This window comes from Notolabrus celidotus, chromosome 18, assembly GCF_009762535.1.
Source record: "Notolabrus celidotus isolate fNotCel1 chromosome 18, fNotCel1.pri, whole genome shotgun sequence".
Classification (NCBI taxonomy): Eukaryota; Metazoa; Chordata; class Actinopteri; order Labriformes; family Labridae; genus Notolabrus; species Notolabrus celidotus.
The window spans coordinates 11,889,389-11,911,143 of NC_048289.1; the positions used below are offsets into that span (position 1 = coordinate 11,889,389).

General features: G+C 41.6%; 1 protein-coding gene across 1 annotated transcript; it reads right to left on the reverse strand.

The window, feature by feature from the left end:
• Positions 1–540: 540 nt before the first annotated feature.
• Positions 541–20,743, reverse strand: fscn2b (fascin actin-bundling protein 2b, retinal). The gene is given in 10 exon segments (XM_034707166.1): positions 541–1,576; positions 1,767–1,785; positions 1,787–1,935; positions 2,051–2,172; positions 2,566–2,722; positions 10,115–10,841; positions 13,582–13,680; positions 13,988–14,156; positions 14,877–14,953; positions 20,339–20,743. Coding segments are annotated over 7 exon segments (1,473 nt in total). The 5' UTR covers positions 13,675–13,680; positions 13,988–14,156; positions 14,877–14,953; positions 20,339–20,743; the 3' UTR covers positions 541–1,370.
• Between the last annotated feature and the right edge of the window lie 1,012 nt (positions 20,744–21,755).

Sequence of the window (21,755 nt, forward strand, 5' to 3'; positions counted from 1 at the left end):
TTTCAAACTGGATATTGTGCCGTGACTGGGGCCTTCTGTGCAGAGTTTCCATGCCCTTTACTGCGAATGCGTGGGTTCCCTGCTACTCAAGGCTTCCTCCCAGATGTTTATTAAATTCAACTTGAGGATAACTTTAAATTCCCTGTCGGTGTAAATGTGTTAGGTTGTTTGTCTCTGTGTCAGCCTCCCACGACCCTTGATTGCTAAACATGCTGGATGGATGGATGGATGGGTGTTGTTTAACTGAGTTCTGAGGTGTTTTTGCATTCACTATCTGAACGATGTCAAAAATATTTTTATAAATGTCTTTCGCTTCATTTTGTTCCAGGTCTCAATTCTTGATTCACCAACTTTTTCCTAAGAACTAAAGAAGAAAGGAGGAGGAAACATAAGGTAAGCCAGACTTAAACTTGATATTCCACTGTGGGTCCAAGATGATGATGATGATGATGAAGGATCACAAAACTGTTCAATGAGGTACTTACCAGCTCGTCTGAACAAGCATCAACTAGGTATAGAAGGTATGAAAGCACTCTTAGATAAGTTTTGCCTTGATTCCTTTAATCCTGGTAGAGTTGTGGCATCACTAAAACAAAACATGTTTTAAAAAATGACAGAGGGACAAATGAAAAGTGTTGAAATTATCCTATTCTGCTAACAGAAGTTTTTATCACTACCTTCTTACAGGCGTCTGAAACCTGGTGATCCTGTCTGCTAATACACATCCACAGACAACGCTGCTAACCACCTGAAGCTAACCACCGTCCTCCAACAGGTAACATTACTCTTAAATGGGACTAATTCTGTCTCAGGTGTCACCTTCACAAGTGTGCCTCCTAGTCTGGATGAGTGTCCAGTAAAATGACACACCTGTGGTAACACTTTAGTTGCCATGTAAACAATAGTATAATACTTAAAATACAAGCAAATGCCATTAAAGGAAAAGGCTTGGTTTTACAGCATAAATAGACACTTCTTTATATCAAAGAGGGTTCTTTGTGTGTAGTTTAGCTTCAGACAGCTATGAAATAGTGCAGCAAAGTCCCTGGGGAAAAAACCTCAAGGAAAAGCACAAACACACTGAGGTTCATTCACACAAATTTAGCAGTTTTGCAGTCAAGCATTGACTTAAAACATTGTTCACTTCATGGAGAATTGTCTTGACTGATTAAGCATCCGTTCCTTTTCTCACATGTTCTCTCTTAGCATGAGTCTGAGTTTTTGATGCAACTTTTTGGGGCTAAAAAGTTGCTCCCTTTCTCCTCAAAATGCAGCAGAGTTTAGCTTTAGAAAAAGCATCAATGCTGGCCTTTGATTTTTGAATCGTGGGGTGTCGTGTGTCTCAGGTTAGGACTAATATTGGATCGTGTTTAATATTCCCACAGGGCTGAGCTGCTCGGGCAGAGTCCGTCTCCCTTCAGCGTGCCTCCCTGATCTCCTCGCAGGTATTTGCCGTTCTTGGCCCGTATGGCGAGGCGACGGTGCTCCAACAGCTCCAGAGAGAAGTCCTCGGGCACCTCACCATCCGAACACACCAGCCCAGAACTGTTCACGTACCAAAACCGACCGTCCACACCTGCAGGATGCAAAGGGTGAGTATGCACCGACACAGACAGAGTAGTGATCTGAATATGAAGTGACACACATTGGTTGGATTTTTGCACTTGATGTTTCTCATTGCTAATACGTATTTTTCCGAGAGATGTCAGCCAAAACAAGAAAGCTCAGGGCTTAAATCAATCGTGTTTGTAAGGAAACATGCTGACCTTTAATATGGTAGACCCCCATTACTGAACTGCAGATTGAAAATGTCATAGACCGATCGGCTGGCGTCCAGTGTGTTAGAGTTCTTGTGGTGGCAAATGAATCCGTTTTCTCCTCTGAGGATCAACATGGGTCTGTTGATGAGTTTCAAAGTGAGCTGTTCATCCTCACCTGATGAAAGGTGACAGACAGAGCATGAAGACATAAGGGACGTCAGATTTGACTAAGGAGATACATTAGTGAAGTGAGAGGAAGGAGGAGAAGAAAACCTGTTAATGTCTCTTACCAATTGAGTCACTGACAGCGAGCAGCTGGCCGTTCTTCTTGGTGCAGATGTATTTTCCATTGTTAGCTTTTATTGCCACCTTGTGGCCGAGCCACTCCACTGCAAACATGGTGTTAGCTGACCTGCAGTTGGCAACACAAGAGGAAAAGTGAGACTTTTATTGCCTTTATATGCTCCTGGAAATAGTTTCATAAATGCTGAGTGTGCATGCAAGACTAAAAGGGTTAAAGATATAACTCAGAAGGGACTTAAATAAGTCAGATATATGTACATTCAAGGGTGCTGAGGTCATGTAGTCAAGCCAGCGTTTTTTCACACTTTTTGCAAACGTAAGATACTTAAAGCATCTTACTCCTCACAGTGTTGCAATACATTCATAAATAGATATCTTCCATTGAGTTGAGAAATTCGCTTTTTTTATGAAGCACCTTTTGTGAACCCCTTTATGTAATAATAAATGTACAATGATGTATAATCTTTTACTCTCCATGACTGATTTCAAAACCTTCACTCACACTTCAAAGGCTGTACTCTGGATGCCTCCGTGGGCCACCAGAGCCCAGTAGTTCCCCTGGCTGGTGCGGAACGTACACTTCCTGGTTTCTTTGTCAATCTCCATCTGAAACGTCTCCATGTCTGTCTCATCGTCTTGGTTGGCTGCAAGGCTCACTCCTGGGAGGGGCAGAGAAAGCATAACCTGTCATCAATACTTCACCATGGAACTTGGAACAGTCCATCGGCTCTTTTTTAAGTTTCTCAGTTGCATTGCAGTGGAGTGAAATGCACACAGTGTGTTAGATTAAATCCAAACATGTTACAATATGGAAAAATGTAAAACTTTGTCAAGTCAAATCCAACTATAAACACTTATAAGGCAGATTTAAAAACAACTCATGCTGACCAAAGTGCTGCAGTCAACAGAGACAACAAAATGAAAATCAAGTTCACATGAGCAGATCTTATGTGGATAGTTAGACCATTCAATGGGAGCAGCCAGCTCTAAGGCTCACCCCCTTCTCTTAAGTCTGGATCACAGCACTTTTAAGAGCACCTGGTTAGTTGACCTAAGTTATCCAGATGAGGTGTGATAGTGGAAGAGATCAACAAGATAGGAAAATGCCAATTCATGCAAAGCCTTAAAATCACTCATTTACATTTTTCAATCTATCCTAAAAAAAATCAGATAGCCTGTGCAGATAGGCTCAAATTGATGTAAAGTAATCCATTGTTTCAACATTTTTCACATTTCAAAATTTAATATGATAAAAAAATTACTTTGGTACAGATCTTAAAGCAAAAAGCTATGCACATTTCTTTTGCTTTCAGAGACACTCACTATGAAGCTCTGCATCAGTAAGATTGACTCTATAACAACAAACAAAAACATCCCAGAAATCTATTCAGATCACCCAGAAAATGTTAACCTCTATTATTAATGGCCAATAAATTAAACAGTGTTGGTGTCAAGCATGCAAGAAACAGATATTTACACATAAAGAGGCAGTTTACTATCAAACTATTGCTTGTTAAACCCTTTAAAACTGAACAGGCTTCTGTGATGTCATCAAGCTGTAGCATTATCATAAATATTGGCACAGAAGGAAACAGTTGTTGTCATCCTCTGGAGACAGACTGCCCAGAGCTTAATTCTAAATAAGAACCATCCTGGAATATCCCTGATACATTGTCTTAATCCTTTAACAACCCAAATCTCTGCACCCCAACCTCTCCTCTCTTTTTCGGTCGTTACCCCCCATGTCCATCTCCCCCTCCTTCCCCCTGACCCTCTCAGCCCCAACCTCCCACCATCATCCCACCTCCAGCCCTGCCTATCTGCCCTCCTCACAGCGGGGCTCTGATATAATCAGCTTTCAAGCGCTGCCGGTCCAATCCCTCAATCCCCTCAATAAAAGAATAAAGGAGGAACAGGAAGAGAGTGGAGGACTTTATGGTCCACACTTAGCAGGATGTTCGGATAATTACTAACCACACTCAACCCTCAAGCTAATGGACCCAGTAATGATCAAACATATGGAAAACATACTGAAAAATGGAAATAAACCAAGCAGCTACATTGTTAAAACATCTGATCCAAAGTATACTCAGATACATGGAAGTATTTATTAAAGAAACTTAAACTCTGTTTGACAGCTGTGGCTTTAAGAAGCATAATCCATGTTTATACTGTACTGTGTACCATCATACTCAGCGCCCACTAAGCTCCTTACAGTCTGGAAACTATAAAACCCAAATGAATCATCACAATAATCGTACATTATAACGCTTGGCTTTGCATTTACTATTTTCCCAGATGTTTGTCATCACTTGAACCATTTTAGAACATCACAGTTTTTTCTCCATACCTTTGTTGAGGTGCTTTGAAGGCTGGAACCTTATATCACCCTGACCCTGTAGCTGATGAAATATTAAAAAATGACAACTTTATACAAGTAGTTCCTTGTCAAATAACAGACTGGGTGTTTTAGCACCACCTTTGAGGCTGGTGTCTGACAGTAAAGCAGAAAAAGAGTGGTGTAGTTCTATTGGTACCATCCACCATCATTAAAATGCAAAATAACATCATAAATGTGACAGACTGACCCATCTTAGAACTTTGTGACAATATAAATACCCCTTTTGCCTTCATTTGATTCTGTATATAACTGTAGATACAGACTGGAGGAGAGGGAAAGGGGATGACGCGTGACAAAGATGTCATGGTTTCTGAGCTGCCGCAACACTTTAATCCCATCTCATTCACACCTGATAAACTAGCTACGATGAGGTCTTACTTCTGGTTAAATCATCATTGATCCTGAGTGTATTTCAAGCATACATCTCTGCCCCTCTATTCTGCAACTACACCTGGGGGCCCATCACTTTCATTCCCTCTCATCCTGACTCAATGTCATGCTTTGTCTACCTATTCCATGTGTCCATTTCACACTAATTCAACCCAGAAATGATCCAGCGACAGGGCTCAGCTGGGACCTCACAGCCGCTGTCTAATAGATGAGAGGAGAGAAGAGGGAATGAAGGAAGGAAGGAAGGAAAGAAGGATGGATGGAGGGAGGGAGGGAGGGAAGGGAAAAGATTAGACATACTGAAATCCAAACCAGCAATCTGAGGCTATCAGTAGCTGCATTGATGACCATCTTTGACACAACAGTCGCCCAAGCAAATAAGATGTCATCAGCATAGAAACACACAGGTAGAGTTAGCAGAGCCACAATTTGGATCAGACCAAAGATCCAGCTCCACTTTCTTGTGTTGTCCTACCTGCTGCCTGCAAGTAGAGCAGGCCTAACTAATCCATCAGCGATAGATGGCTCTGACATCTATTATTAATGGAAAGCTGATGCCTGTATCCCCCTATTCCTTACTTTCCTCTTTCTACTGCTCCTTCATCCTTCATCACTGTATAAAAACATGTACACAACGGCTCCCCAAAGTGACGCCAAATTTTTATGAGCCCCCTGGTGACTGGATGCAATAAATCTTGCCTCCTCCATTATAACAGATGGGACATGGATCGAATTAGAAAATTAAAATACACATCAAATACATGTTCCTCAAACATTCTTTCTGTCAAAGTAGCTAACTCCTATCATGCTGGTTTATGGGCAACTGTTCATTTCTTAGAGACATATAGTTTTAATTAGTTATGTGATGTTAGAAAGAGGGAATGTAATGTCCTGATTGACAGCTCTGTTGACAAATGGAGCCTCCTGCGGTGTTCTTTACTGGATTACAAGAGTGGAGGAGGAAGAGAAAACATAAACACTGACCACAATAGGCATTGAGCTTTCTATGAGCTCACTCACCACCCTGTCTTACCGAATGTCCTGCCAACATCTTCTGCTACTTTTATATAATTGAAAAAGAGGAGGTCTTGTTCAACTAGTCAATACATGCATGAACCGTAAAACGTGTACAGTTTTCAGAGATTACAACTCTGCTGTTGCTATATTACATATTAAACTGTTGTAATTAGTAATGAAGCAGCCTGTTTTTTTTGAATGACAAGTCCATGTTCTAAATTTTAACAAAGATTTTCATTTTTACTATAAATGCATATCGGTTCCAAATATTGGTTATTGGCTTCATGAACTACTGATAATTGGTATCGGCCCTGTAAAACTAAAATCAGTCGACCCCAAACTATCATCACTTCTTCACTCTCAGGTTGGAGTGGACCACTTAGACGCGAGGAACACAAGGAGGTGATGAGAGACATGATGAAGGGTCTATACCTGACATGCTGAGATACAAACTGAAAATTCACCCTGCAAACACACACTGCAGTCAATTAAGAACAGCCAAGAACAGACATAGTGTGATGCTACCACTCTTCTTTTTCATCTTCTTACCCCGCACTCACTCAGTTTGGCCGTTGATGGTGGCCAGTCAAGAAAGATAACAAAAGCAAAACAACTTTTATATTCATGCTATTTAACACTAATTTAAACATAATCACGAATATAACATTCCATTTCTACCAAGTCTGTTCTGCGAAATGCTGGTAATCATCAAGCCGCAACCTCCGGTCAAAAAATATGAGTCCAATTTGGAAGTGCTAAAAACTGCAGTTCATCAAGGATCCGCTTGAGGCTGGCTCGGGAAGTACAGGAAACCACATACACACCAATTCAAAAAAGACAATCTTTACAGCAGAAATAAACATTTTTACAGCCTGGTACAAAAGACGAGTGTAGTCTGGATAGCTAATTTTTTCGATCGGCACACACTATACGTGGGGTGAATTTTTTCTTATGCGGCAATTTGGAAGATATTTAAATTATGAGTCTTTCAATGAGAGGCACAGTTCACTTGATTGGCAGGCGGGAACACTGTAGCTGTTGGCTAGGAGGCTCAAAGCCCGCCTCTTTACGTCGCAATCGCTTGACAGCAGCAATATGACTGCTGCCGACGATTTGCCTCAAAACAGCGCTTCAGAAACAGATGGGTGACGTCACGGATACTACGTCTATATTTTATACAGTCTATGGTAATCACCACACACTGCCCCTTTAAGAAATTTGGACTGACTTTAAAAGAGACCGCAAACATGACCCCTCTGTGCTAAATAGAACAGAGACAAGGTGCTACATTTTGGGAAAAGACAGGTGACATTAGGAGGATGAAGAGCCCACCTGTTTCCATACACGTACTGCTATTGTCCTGAAATCCTTTGAGAGCTGTGTCCTCCCTGTTCTGCTTTCTATTTCATCTCCTTCTTTCATCATTGTCAGACCCAGAGGTAGAAACTAGCAAAGTTTATACACCAAAGTTCTGAGGCATGCAAGGATTTTACATTTTTCCTTTGATCTACTTAAAGTCTACAAATTTATAAGTCATGCTTTCTTCTAGTATCGATTATAGTGATTGTTGTAAAGTGTCATCCAATCTTTTTATTCAATTGGTGCCATTTACCTTAAGTTTCTTATTGCATGCAATTCTATCAGGAAATTATGTGAAAGTTAAGAAAACAAGGAAACTTAGGTTTCATCTTGCAGGGCCTTTGCTTATCAGTCTTTGGTGTAAATTTGAGCTTGAATGTTTGCCAAATTTCTGACAAGTTGGTTTGAGTCATTCCAAAATGTAATGTTGAAAAATCTCATCTTGCACTGTAAAACCATTCTGCAGTGTCATGTAGCTAAACACAGCAGCACTTCTGCACTGACTGATGTCTGGGGGTTAACGGGTTAGATTAAAGAGTTAGAGCGAGACTCGAGGGGCAGAAGCCTTGGCCCCAGGTGAGATCCAGCTTGGGTTTCTGAAAGCAGACTCCCCCCTTTGCCTTCCAGGAACAGGGGCCAACTTCATCAATAATTCAAAACACCACCTCACCACTTGCCGTGGCAGGACGATGTGGTTTTGTGTGTGAGCAAATGTGGCGGAGAAAGATAAAGCTTTTGTTGTTGTATCAAGTGTAGAAGATATGAAGAGGAGGTAAAAGAGATGAACAGAAACAGGAAAATGTTAGTATGCTAAGAGTATTTCTGTTTTTGCCTCCATGGAAGAAAGTTCTTTTTCTTCGTCATCATCAACCAATCAGTTTACAGAACTCCCAGTCACTGGTTTCTTCTCCCACTGAAAACCAGGAACAATGAGCAATGGGGAGATATTCAGTTACAGCATCGAGGGCTGGAGTAACTCAACACTGCAGACAAGAATCTGCAGCCTGCAGATGGATGTCATGGCCAAGGATGCTGACAAGCACTGTTGGTGTATGCTAATCCATCCCAAATCCAGTTTCAAATTAAACAGACAAACCATTACAACCATCAGCAACTGAACACTTAGCATATCCTTCAACTTGTAGTGAGCTTCTGGTTAGATGAAACATGATATTTCTCCTTTTTATTCACTCATCAGATAAATGAAACCTTTTTTTATTTAAGAAAACTTTGAATCCAGTATGAATCAGATGTAATCCATCTACATAGTAGTCCGCTTTTAGGCTGCATGCTGATCAAATAACGCACTCCAGCAGCTGTGTCAAAAGACTTAAGGGTGAATACATAATACAGTAACAACAGAGCACTTCTTGCAGCATTCGTATGGCTTACAAGCAGCTGTTTCAGCAAACACAATGGGCATAAGTGTTAACACCATTTACCAGGAAAGTTTGGATTCAGCAGCAACCTCCTGTCATACAAAATGAAGCCAATGTGGAAGAGCAAAAAAACTACAGCTCCTTCGGTGTCCACTTGGAACAGACATCGAAAGCCAAGGAGGCCCAATTAGGTCCCATGCAAGAACGCCCATATTGGAAAAAATGGCGGAGGATATAGCTGCACACCAATTCAACTTGCAGGTTTTTCCTCTGCAATTAAAAAAAATTATCCAGTACCAATGCACAAATGATGCACCAAGTAAGCACAATTTCACAGCACCTTAATGTAAAATGTCCATATTACAGCAAATAAACACATTTAGAGCCTGATTGAAAAATCCATTATTGATATGTAGCTCATTTAATTTTTCACACCCACTGTTGGGCGGGTGTTTATAATGCATCTGTTTTTGATTTGTCAAGGAAAGAGTTATACATAGATTGTTGGGTGCCATGTAGCTGTTTTTCAGGAGGCTAATAGCCTGCGTCAGCTCCACCTTTTTACCTATTCGTAGAATGATCAAATGTTTGGTTGAGTCAGCATTTCCAATATGTCGCCAAACACTGTTGGGGTTCAAAATGTCCCTTCAGAAACCAATGGGGGATGTCATGAGACAACATTCATGTTTTATACAGTCTTTGAAAGGGTAAATGTGGTAAAAATGTTTCTCATAATACATCACTTTCTCAATAACATTCATTTTTAGTTGAACACTTCACCTCATTCATAAACTCATTGCAATATTTTGTTGGTATTTTGTTGGTATTTTGTCTATTCCAGTGTCTATTCCCAGCAGAGGTGCACAGTTAATCTGTTATTGCACCAAAGCTCACACTAATGTAAGATTTAATACCACGAGTGGACTGACCTAAATCAATTGCAACCCTAAAACGAATGACGTATTCGTCTCAGTTCTCCCAGATGAGGCTGATAGTCTCCTGTATCAGCCTCATCTATCTTGTTTTCCTGGAAAGATGCTGCTATCCCATGTGATATTGATGCATGTTGATGAGCAGACTACATTACCCATAATTACCATGCATCTCTAATCAGTTGTCAATCACTGGAGAGCAGCCGATTACCTCAACCTTGCATACTCAGCATATCCCTGAGTTAATGCACTTCCTGTGAAGCTCAGTTTTCTGGGGGTGTATCAGTGCACAGCATGGACAATATATGGGCTAGTAGTAGTAACTGTAGTAGTGGTAGTGTTTGTTGCCCCTCTGCTCTATTATGTATGTGTGTAGGTCAGTGTGTGTCAGCTAAAAGATCATGTGACCACCCTTGGTGTCATGGAAGGTCAGCCGTAAGGTCCATTGTAATCAGACATTTGGGATTCGGCATTGGACTTTAGGGAATCAAGGAATTATCAAGCATGCATCCAAGATTTCAGATTACTGAGAATATCCATCAGTATGTTGATGAAATGTCTGTGTTTTCTTACCTTGTCTTATGGAGACATACCGCCCATTGGCTGCCATCAGAACCACCTGTGGATGGCTCTCCTCTAAGTCAAAAAGTTCATCTTTGCCAGGCTTGGAGCACCGTCCAGACCTTAGGGTGCCCGTAGGCCCCATGGGAGACAGATACTTCCCCTCACAGTCTTTAAAGGCGAGCTTTCCACACTTCAGCTCAAGCGTGTATGCTGTGGCCCTCCCACTCTGCATCAAGAGCTTCCCATCATTACTGAGGAAGCGGCCATCACATGTCTTAAGGCAGTACCTCCCGTCCATGTAGACAAGAGTCAGGAGCGCAGCCACGCCCCAAGGAATGTTCACATCTACTGCGATCTCCCCATCCTCCGCTGAAAGGTGGGCGTAACGTTTGCGGGCCACAGACAGCAGGTTGGCCTGCGGATGTAATGCCAGGTGCATCGCCCACAGCTCTGCATTCGTGATTACCTGGGCGAAGCAAGACAGGTAGTCCCGAGAACCACCAAAGAAGCGGAGATGCTGCTCAGACTGGAGGGCCCAGCGACCGTCCGATTGAGGCACTATGAGAAAGCGACAGTCTGAGTTTTGCCCATCGGCCTCGCAGGTGACTTTGCCATCCTTGTCGGAGGCTAAGTAGCGTCCCAGGTGGCTGCGCAAGTAGACTACCTGTGTGTCCTGAGAGTCCTGCTCCAGAGTCCACATCTGCTTCTTCTTCAGACTTGGGGCTGATGCATTCACCTGTAAGAAAAGGGAATGTTCTAATCGAGACCATGAAGGATTTTCATTCATAGTCCTTTTGGTGTATTTACAGTAAACCAATTCTAAGTCTGCTCTAACATTACAAGAACGCAACCCTGTGCCTCTCTACACCTACTATTGACAGGTGTCTTTGATGATCAGATTCAGAGTAGACTTCCTTAAAAAGATGTGTAAACGCACCCAAGATTCAATGAGGACACTTAGAGTTGGCACCACTCTGGCGACATTCAGTATTGGTCTGAGATGTATTTGTATCACATGGCCGCCCACTATCTGTAAATGGTTTTCCAGGGCAGATTAAGTATTCAATGTTGTTTGATGTTAACTAACCTTATGTGTCTTTATAATCTTTTGGCTTTTACTTTTCATGTCACAGGTAGCAGAGTTTGACAAATTGGAAAACATCATGTATGCACCAGACTGTTCACAAAATATGGGATAGCTCATGCACCAAATTGATTAATGGACATTATAACCTGGCCATGCAAAATACTTGATTCTTATTGGTCAAAACCCAATTGCAATGGTGGTTCATTCTCACCAGCAAAAGCTACACCACGAGCCACCTGATCAGAAATGTCATCAAATAAATCTGTGGCAAAGAGTCTTCTGCATTTCACCTCTGCCTGTTGACACTGTTGTAAAAACATTTGTTTCTGTTTCAGGCTGGTCTCGAGAATCAGGAAATAATGACAGGCACAGATGTGAGAACAGCCTGAGGAGTTACTGGACCCCAACCGTCTCTGATAGAGAAAAGAAGAGGAACATCCTGTCATGCAATCCATGCAACAGCAGCAGAACTGGTGAGTGCATCTCTAAGCCAGTCGCTACAAAGTAACTTGAACCATAAGCGGTGGTGATAATAGCAACAGTGTTAAAAGTTGTGGCATTTTGCCTCATTTATGTTTAAACATGTGTCAGCTGCAAAGCTGTGAGAGAAAGGAGAGCTGAATGGGGACAGAACTGTCAACATAAATACTCCTGCAGACTTCCTGTTTACCATATCTGACATCACCTTCATATTCAGTGGTGGACAGTAACAGAGTAAATTTACTTGAGTACAGTACTTAAGTACTTTTTTGAGTATCTGTACTTTACTTTAGAATTATTTTGGGGGGGAACTTATTACTTTTACTCCACTACATTTGAAAGACAAATATCATACATTAGACTCCACTACATTTCTATCAATGCTCTAGTAACTCTCTACATTTGCTTTGAAGTCAGCTGAAGAATTTTCTTTTCTGAAATCAGATCCCAAAGACAGTAAACTGTTCAGGTACTTTCATGTAGTTTGTCCAAGTACTTTCATGTAGTTTGTCCAATTACAAACGTTATTCAGATCAGTTTGCTCATTTAGTCGTGGTAATGATGGCTATGGCTAAGAATGATGATTCATATTGTTGTAAATTTCCGATCTGTTTACCACACAAACTTCATCACAGCCTACAAAACATCACCACCTGAGAAAGCATGTGGAGGTCTGTAGCTAACACACATGTTTTATTCCAGATGAAAATTTTAAACTTCTGTGCTTTTAGTAACTTAACTACTAACTATATTTCATGGTATACTTTTTAGATATGAAATAATATGTTCTTGATAAACAGAACGGAGCAGAATGTACACCCATACATTCTTGACTGGACTCATGCTTTGTGAAAATACAAAGTTTTGAGATATTTTAAAAAGTACTTTGAATACTTAAGTATTTTTAAAAGCAAGTACTCCAGTACTTTCACTCAAGTAATAATTTGACAGAGCAACTTTCACTTGTACTGGAGTAATGTTTGACCTGGAGTATCTATACTTTGACTTAAGTAATGAAGACATGTACTTTGTTCACCACTGTTCAAATTAAATGTTCAGTTTGATGTTAATTATAACAAATAAATAGACTAATGTTTTAACTTGACCGTGAATTAAAATGTTCAGTTTGATGTTATTCGTTTTGCAAGCTGGCAGATAAGAATCCATCGCCATTGAAGTGTCATGGACTGTGAAATAGGAGGGACTATTTTTTTAGCTGTTCAACACAGGGCTGTTACATTGCACGTAAATATCATGGTGGCATAATTTTGGGGCAAGTTGTTTTGGTTGAACAGTGCTGTCTTTGTGTATGTCAGGCTAGTGCTGTCTGCTTGCACATTGTGCCTCTTGTGCTGCTGCAAAATCACAACCTGATGCAGGTTGCAGGATATGCTGTTGCAGGGTTCACTGTAAAGGCTCAAAGGCGTAGTGATAGCAGAGCTTCATTTTAGTGCTGCGGTGGATTCTCAATGTTTTTTATATTGCAGTACTATATGGCTACGCTGTTTCAGTGAGTGAGCAGATGTAAGAAGGATCTGACTTACTGATAATACCCAGAACTGAAGAGGAACCTAAGGCTTCAGAGAAAGTTTGATATCATGTCCACACCCTTGTTCATATTCACCTGTCCCGCCTCTCTAGCTGTTCTCAACGAGTGCTCACTCTGCTGCTCTCTCTCTGCTGCAAGTCTACATCCCATTTTTTATATCAGCGTAAATTTCAAAAGCAGTCGCTCCAGATGCATTAGGTGCCACATGTTAATACCAGGTGTGAACAGCCATATCTAGAGTTATCAACTATAATGAGACAACCCAGGACACATGCTAGTAACAGGTGTAAAGAAATTTTTTGAATCCAACAATCATGAGCTCTACACAGCTTTAGCTTGTACTAAATGTCATGTCTGTACCTTGAAGCTGAAGTTCTCAGCAGTGAGGTAGCGTCCCTCATGGTTTTTAAGACCAAACTGTAGCTTCAAGGGACGATTCCCATTGGCCGGCATCTTCACCTGTGGAATCATGGTTGTAGAATGTGAAAAGGGAGCAGGGATTCATACGTGCATGTGAGGGATGTTGGGGAAAGGAGAAGCAGTGAGGAGTATAAAGAAAAAAAGAGGGGGAAATTATGTTTTTTTAAGAGGTGAGGAATAAGGGAGGATATGAAGTCATGGAGAATGATGAAATGAGAGAGTTGTACATACAGGAAATCAATTCATTAAGGTACAGTATATAAAGCACTCCCCAAACCACAAACTCCTTCCCCCGACCATGGCTTCATTACACGTTTTTCCAGCTACAGGCTCCTAATTTACTTACTGTGGTTTTGTGGCTTCCCCTCTGCAGTTTCTGCGGTTCTAATTCCAGCTCCCAGATTTAAGAGGCTTCTTTCACCGAGCGTCCTCTTGTAATTCTGTCTGTCTACCCTTCTTCCTCTTCTCTCGCTGTTGATCGGGGTCTCCCTGACTCCCCTCCACCTCCTCTCAACCTAATCAGGTTAGAAGCAGCAAAGACTTGAGTCAGCCTTGATCTCTCTTTAGTCTGCGTCCCCCTCTCTTTCTCTGCAGACTAATTTTCCTCTCTCTCCCAGCTTTTCCACTCCCTGTTGCTCCCTCTTCCAGGCTCCCTCCTGGTTTTGCTTGACTTTTTATTCACCCTGAAGGCTCAATCACCTGGTTCCCCCTGACTAAACCTCCCTGGGGTTTTATTTTGTACCCCTCCTTTGGATCACATCCAGTTCTCTGACCTCTCTTCTTTACCTTCCTTGAAGTCCAGGCTCCTCATTTGTCAGACAAAAGTTTGATCAGTGGAGAAGAACATCCTCGACAGTCCTGCAAATTTTATGCTAGTGCACTGATGGACTCCTTCACTCTTTCCCCAAACATAAGCCGTCCGTCAAAACCGAACTCGGCTACAAAGAGTGCAGCTTGCCTCTGTAATCTTAAGCCTCCCCCTGTCGCTTTTGCCTCCCATCCTCTCCTTCTCTCTCTCTGCCTTTCTCTAACCTGCCATGTGTATAATCCTGCCTTTCTCTGCCTCTGCGCTTTATTCTGAGCCCTGCACTTCTGTGACACATAAAGACAGGTAAGTAGAAACAATGCACACACACACACAGCACCGGGTAACCAGAGCACTCCCCATGCCTTTGGGGTAGTTGCCTGAGTGCAGCTCCACTTACTTGCCTTTGCTGGGGTTTTTAGTTACACACCTTCTCTGATTGCAAGCTCTCTGGGTCAGTCCTAATAGGAAACGTGTCCAAGAGGCCGAAGGAGACGCACTTTATATCTGAATATAGGAGACAAGCAAAAGGAAATTAGATGACGGGCGATGTAAAGGCAACAAAAATAAGCTTATCAACATCATGGTTCATGAATGAACGTGTGTGCCCAGCAAGTGAGCCTACACGTGTGTGTTTTTGTGTGTGTGTGTGTGTGTGTGTGTGTGTGTGTGTGTGTGTGTGTGTGTGTGTGTGTGTGTGTGTGTGTGTGTGAGAGTAATCATCATGCCAATCAGCCTATTATAAGTCTTCTTTGCAGAGTAAACAGACGTGTCTCCTCCTGAATCCATCTAATCCTCAACCCAATCATCCCAACCTGGCTAATCTATCAGCTCTACCCCTCCCCGATCCTCTAACGCACACATAAACACACACACATAAACACACACGCTCCCTCTTCTCTTTGTCAATGACTATAAACATACACATACACTCACTGACCCACAGCAATACATATCATCACCGCACACACACACACACACACACACACACACACACACACACACACACACACACACACATACACACACACACACACACACACACACACAGAGGTCAAAGGAGGGTCCCAGGGTTCATAGTAAACACCACCCACCGAAAGATTTACTCTCCCTGACCCAGACTTGAACTGCTGCACTTTTACGCAAAATGGGATAAACAATGCGTCTCTCACACACACAAGCACGCACACACAAGCACAGATACTGAAGCACATGAGGGCTGCAGTGTATTGAGTGTGTGAACAGTAAACAGACAGACATCCCCCCTTCGTGAGATGCTGATTGGAGATCAGCTTCTCTGTTTGAAGTCTGAAACTCTGATGCATTAAAGCTAGATTAGAGGACGTACAAACAGCATTTATTTTGGTACTTTTATCCCTCAAGTGTGTAACTTTAATAACAAACCTTTGCAAAAACAATAAAAGGCTAAAAAAAATAATAATTCGGTCTCAAAATGATTTATTTTATCCCCACAATATTTAAATATGGACCCCATATATGCTTTCGAAGCTTCCAGGACTTGGACTGGGTTCAGACATGAATTTGTATCTGTGGATGTAATTATTTATGTCTGTGTTACTTTTTAGTGATGTAAATATAGCTTCTCATTTTTACTGTATTGCCTAAGTAAAATAGTCATTTGGTCAGTTTTCTACAGTTATTATTACATGGCTTTGTAGAGTAGCCTACTTAGGTCTGATTGGTCAAAACCCCATAACAGTTTTTTGTGTGTGTGTGTGATGTATTAAATAAGCAGGCTGATGTTTTAACTTGCCTGTGAATTGAAATGTACTCTGTCCTGTGAGAAGGCCGATAAGAATTTGTTGCCGTTGAATTGACAGTGGAATCAGAGGGACTGTTTTAGCTTTGTAAATAAATCATATTTAAAACCATAAAATCAATATTTTATGTCAGCTTGTTTATGCTTTTCGTTGGTACCTTGCTAATAAGTAGGACAATGTGTAGTGAACGGTTGGCTATGCAAAATGAAATCCTAACAGGGTGAAACAAGACCGCCACATTAGATGGAGCAGTCTTGTTCACCCTGTTTAGATTCAAATTAGCATAACCACCCGTTTGCCACACATTATGTTTACAAAATTAATACTTTTCATTCCAAAATCCTCTTTCAAGAGAACATTAAAGGCCAAACGATGACTTTAAACTGATGTTGTCATGTATGTCACATCTTAACTCTGACAAATGGTAATGAAACAGTTTATGATAATGTGAACTCAAATTGTTGTCAGCTGGATAGCTTAATTAAATGTTTGGTGACACATCATTCAAAACCTGTACAATTAAAGCTCCTGTGCGGAGTTTTTAGCTGGTTACAAAACTGAGTATACCACTGATGCCTCTTAATGACATACCAAAAAACCCAGACCATCAGCATGAAGAGTAACAATACAGTTTTGTCCAATGCCTGAAACCACTGCTGCAGGGTAGGTGTTAGACCAAGCTACTCTACTGACGTAAAAGCCAATTTTCTACTGCAGAGGTTCTTGATAATCGATATATGTTGTTATTAAAAGAGAGCAGATAATGTATAAATGATTATTTTTAAGGAAAACTGTTAACACAAGTACAATACAAAATCAGCAAAGGGATGAGACAACACTCAAAAACAGTCAATTTTGTCCACAGGCGGCACCAAAATCAACACAAACTAAAAGTTCCTCAAAGGAGCTTTAAACAACAACAACCCCTCACAATGGTTGCAGGAATTTAATATCACAATATAGATAATATGTCAGTCTTGTTGTGGATGGTTTCACTTACTGTTCCAGGTCATAAAGAGGCAGCATTGCTCATTTCAATCTGTTTCATAACCTGCTTAAAAAAAAACTCACAGAAGCTTTAAACTAACAACGATAAGTGTGACGGCATAAGGCAGTGCTTTTCACACCAACTTCATGAAAGCTAACAGGACAAAAACACATAAAACAAACTATAATCCGCCTGCTCATGAACACTGAATGATTTGTGTGAATCAATTCATTATAAACATTCACTCTACTCAGACAAGCCATCTGATCCCCTGTTAGAAAGATGATCTGCAGCATGTATGAGTGGACACTGAGCATATTTATGTGTGTAATTGCTTCACCCCCTATCTGTAAAATAACACAAATTAATTGGAAATCAGATCATCATTTGCATCGCTGAAATGCTCTGTCTTTTCTTTATTTATAACACACACATGCATGTATATTATCACACATGCTGCATTGTAAGGGAGAAATGAGCAGGAGGAAGCAGACACAGCTTTCAAATAAAAAATAAAGTCATATTCTGTTTTTGTTATCAGCTCTATTATTTTCATTACTATCACTATTATCACTATTACTGTACTTCCTCCTCATATGTATCCTATCCCACGCATCATTAGCTCGCTCTCTGTGGCCCCCAGGGGCTTCTTCATCGTCTGCTGATGTGCCGCCGTCGGCACAGTGACGCCTGTCGATAGCCAACCAGATGTTATTTTTTCTCTTTTTTTCACCTCTTATTCTGGGACGGAGGCTGTGCCAGGTTCACCGTGGCAACCGTGGGATGGTGCTTTAGAAGCCATTACAGCGTTCCTCTGATGACACTCAAATAGCTATCATTACACCTCCTCCAAGGAGACACAGAGGAGGGAGGAGGGAGGGAGGGGGGGGGGAGGCGAGATGAGGCAGGGGGAAAAGGGTAGAAGGAGAGGGAAAGAAGAAGGAGAGGAGGAGCAAGAAGAAAAGGAAAGGAAAGAGAGGCACAGAAGGGGAGAGGGGTTAAGGATGCAAGAAAAAGGAGGGAAAGTGGGGAAAATACACAGGCAGGCAAGGATTGGAAGCTAGTTACAGAAATAGGAGTTGTATGAAGGAGGGATGGGAGTGACGGAGGGAGAGAATGGAGAATTTAAAATGACCGTTTCTGAGTTAACCGCCTCCAGCCTTTTTCTACCCTATTAAGTTCTATTCTGCCATTACTTGGGACTGCAGGGTGCTGCCTCGTACCCCACAGTGTCCCCCTACACTTATACAGACACCCCCTCCTTTACACACACACACACACGCACACTACCTTCTTCCCTCTTCCTCGTTTCCTCCTCCTGTCAACCTCTTCCCCCTATTTTCCCTTTACTTCTCCTCCTTCCTCTCATCCTCGGATGTTGTGAACTGAATGAAAGTGAGATCAGCTGGATCAATCTTTGAGTCCACTTCTTGCCCTTGTTGCTGCTGCCACAGAAACATGCTGTAAAGGGTTTTGTTGTCTGTCTTCACTTCTTTGCCTGTTGTCTTCTTTCCTGACACATAATGAATCTACACTACTGAAAATACGCTTTTTTTAGTGTGCACTAGAAGTATGCATTTCAAGGTAGCTAATCTAAAATGCTACTAAGGGCTGGGTTAATGAACTTCTGTGGCCATAAAGGAATCACTTTTGAAGTGAAAAAGGTTTTCATACGAGTGTGTGATTCAAGGATTGAGATCCAATGAAACCCCTCAAATGGCTTTAACGTTTGACCTTTGATTTCACTCTTAATTCCCCAGCATTGTCCGTCATAGAGTGCACCTTTTTTGCATGCAAAAATGTATAAACTAAAGGTAATCTTTTCTTGACGTTATGTTTCTTTTTTGTGTGAATGGGGTAGGGAACAGGAGAGCCTCAGTGCCTATTGCTACTTGACTGACATCAGTTCAAAAAATCTTACAATGCAATTAAAACACACACCCATAATGCAGTCTACTTCTAAAATGCAAGTTACTGGAGCTTTTACATTTTTAATTTGTCCACAAGTTTCAGCCTTAATTTTTCATGAATTTAGTTTTTTATCCCAGTATTGCTTCTCCTTGTCCATGTGTTACTTTTCCCGCTTCATACATTTGTTTCTATAGGACAAGATATGCAAATAATGTTTAAGTTTTCACTTTGCATATGTAACCTTTCCCAGTTGCACTTCACATGAGCTTGCTTGTTCACTAAAGCCCTGCTCTGCGTTTTGTGTAGAAGGATGAACAAGAGGCCTTTTTTGCTGTTAATGCCGCCATAACCTCTAAACAAGAACATTATAAGTACTGGTCAGTCACACAGCTGGCTCGCTAACGCAGCTCACGCTAATGAATGTACTATGCTGTTATATGGACATTTTTGCACTTATATAGTACAGTAACCCACTCGAGACATATCATAACAACTGTAAATTGCAGTGCCTTCTGGGTTCATAGAGTGTGATATTAATACATCTCTCATAGGCTATCGGCAGAGCATTATGTATATGTAATACAACTGAGAGAGGGCATCCTGGAGCCATGAGTACCGATAAATACATAAATCTCACATCAGAGCAAGAGGGAAAAAGACATTAAACTCTGTTACAGTACCAGACACACTCTTACCAGGGAGAAAGCAGCCTCCTAAAGGTGTGTTACAAAGGTGAGGCACAGCCACCAAAATAATCTACATTTTAATCTTGATGAATAAACAAACTTTTTTTTCACCTTTATTGTTATTTAAAGCTGCTCAAACAGTTGCATCCTCTACGCACTGACCTGCCATACTCGCAGTTGTAATTCCTCAACCCTACACTGAGGGGCGATGTCAGCCTTCTCCTCCACCTCTTTATGAGAGCCTTGCCTATATATTTTTTGGAGGTTCAAAAAAAGCGAGAGAAGATTGATGCTTGGTTTGTCAGTGTTGGTGCCTGTGTGACTGCATAGCGTGGGAGGGAAGGACTTTAGTGCTATTTAAAATGGCTGCTTTTAATGTCTCCTTCTTTTGGGGGGACTTCGCAGAAACTCAAAGGCGTCAACAACACGTGTAGCGTTATCGACTGTAAAACATCAGTGCAATTAAAACGAGAGGGGTGGGAGGGGTGTGTTTCCCTCTTGTTTCAATCATTTCCAGTCTCCGTACCTGGGTCTGTTTCTCTTCCATGTAAAGCAGCCTGAACATGGCACAACAGGAGCAGCTTTGACCCACAATTTTAGAGCCTAAATGTGTGAATGTGGGTTATACCTCACTGCTAAGCATGCATTTCTCATGTGCTTTTAATCTCATTGGGCTTCTCGCATGCTGATTTGATTACGATCAGGGCAACACTCGCTTAAAAGGCTGCTGCGCTGCTCTGGTCGCCCCATGTGCTTCCCTATAGTACAGTATATTACACTCGCTTTTCTTTAAATGTGTCTGAAACGGGGCTTTGAAACAGTCGGGATTAACTGATGTATCGCGTTTCTAAAAACAAACCGCCTCTGAATCATTCATTAATTCACATTTGGCTATTACAGTGCGGGATTGTGTTTTATGGGCAGAGCTGCTCCTTCCTGTGTGGTAGGAAAGAGTTAATACCAAACGGGCTGAACGTGATGAGTGAGGGGACTCTGTGAAAAACAGCGAGCCAATCCGCGCCAAGATTAACACCTTACTTTGCCGTGATTGGCCGAAATCCCGGCCGTTGTTGTTTGGAACTCAGACCCCACGTGGGGGCGAGGACACTGGCTGGAGCTCTCATTGGCTGAACCAACGCACCGAAGACCCGCCCATGAAATATATAGCAGGTTATTGGCTAAGCTGTCGCGACAAGCCCCGCCCCTGTCTTCCCAGCCTTGTTTTTCCGTACGAGGGGAAAGGAGATATCCCCCTCGCGAGCTCCACGGGCTCGCGCGGGCAGCCACCTTCGTGCTCTTCACATCTATCGGTGGGCTCGCGAACTTAGATCTGACATTTCTTACCGATCTTTTGAACGGCCCATAAATAAAAAAGAAACACTATTACTAGATATGATTTACAAGTCAGCGTCGACGTCTGTGTGCGAGGAGCTTCACGTTGTCTCGGGATTCTTCTTGCCAATTTCCCCTCAGACGTTTTTGCTCTTTCAGTCTCTGCTCCTTCATTTTCTCTTCATAGAGCAGGCAGCAGAACCGCTTTCCTCGTTTACTGGGAGACACACACACATACACACACAGTGTTGTTCATGTTCATACGTGCAGTTTTGCAATGACAGGATCATTAACCTTTAATGAATTAATTATATTGCTAAAGATTAACAGGCAAGAGCGTTTAATCAAATTTGGTGGGTGAAAGTATAGCCTCTGGCCCCCATCTATCTATCTATCTATCTATCTATCTATCTATCTATCTATCTATCTATCTATCTATCTATCTATCTATCTATCTATCTATCTGTCTATCTATCTATCTATCTATCAAATTCAAATAGCTTTATTGGCATGAAAGTTGAAACAATATTACCAAAGCATAAACAAAATCACATCAAACAATATATGCAATCACAAATAAATCAACAAGAGATTACAACAATTAATGTCAA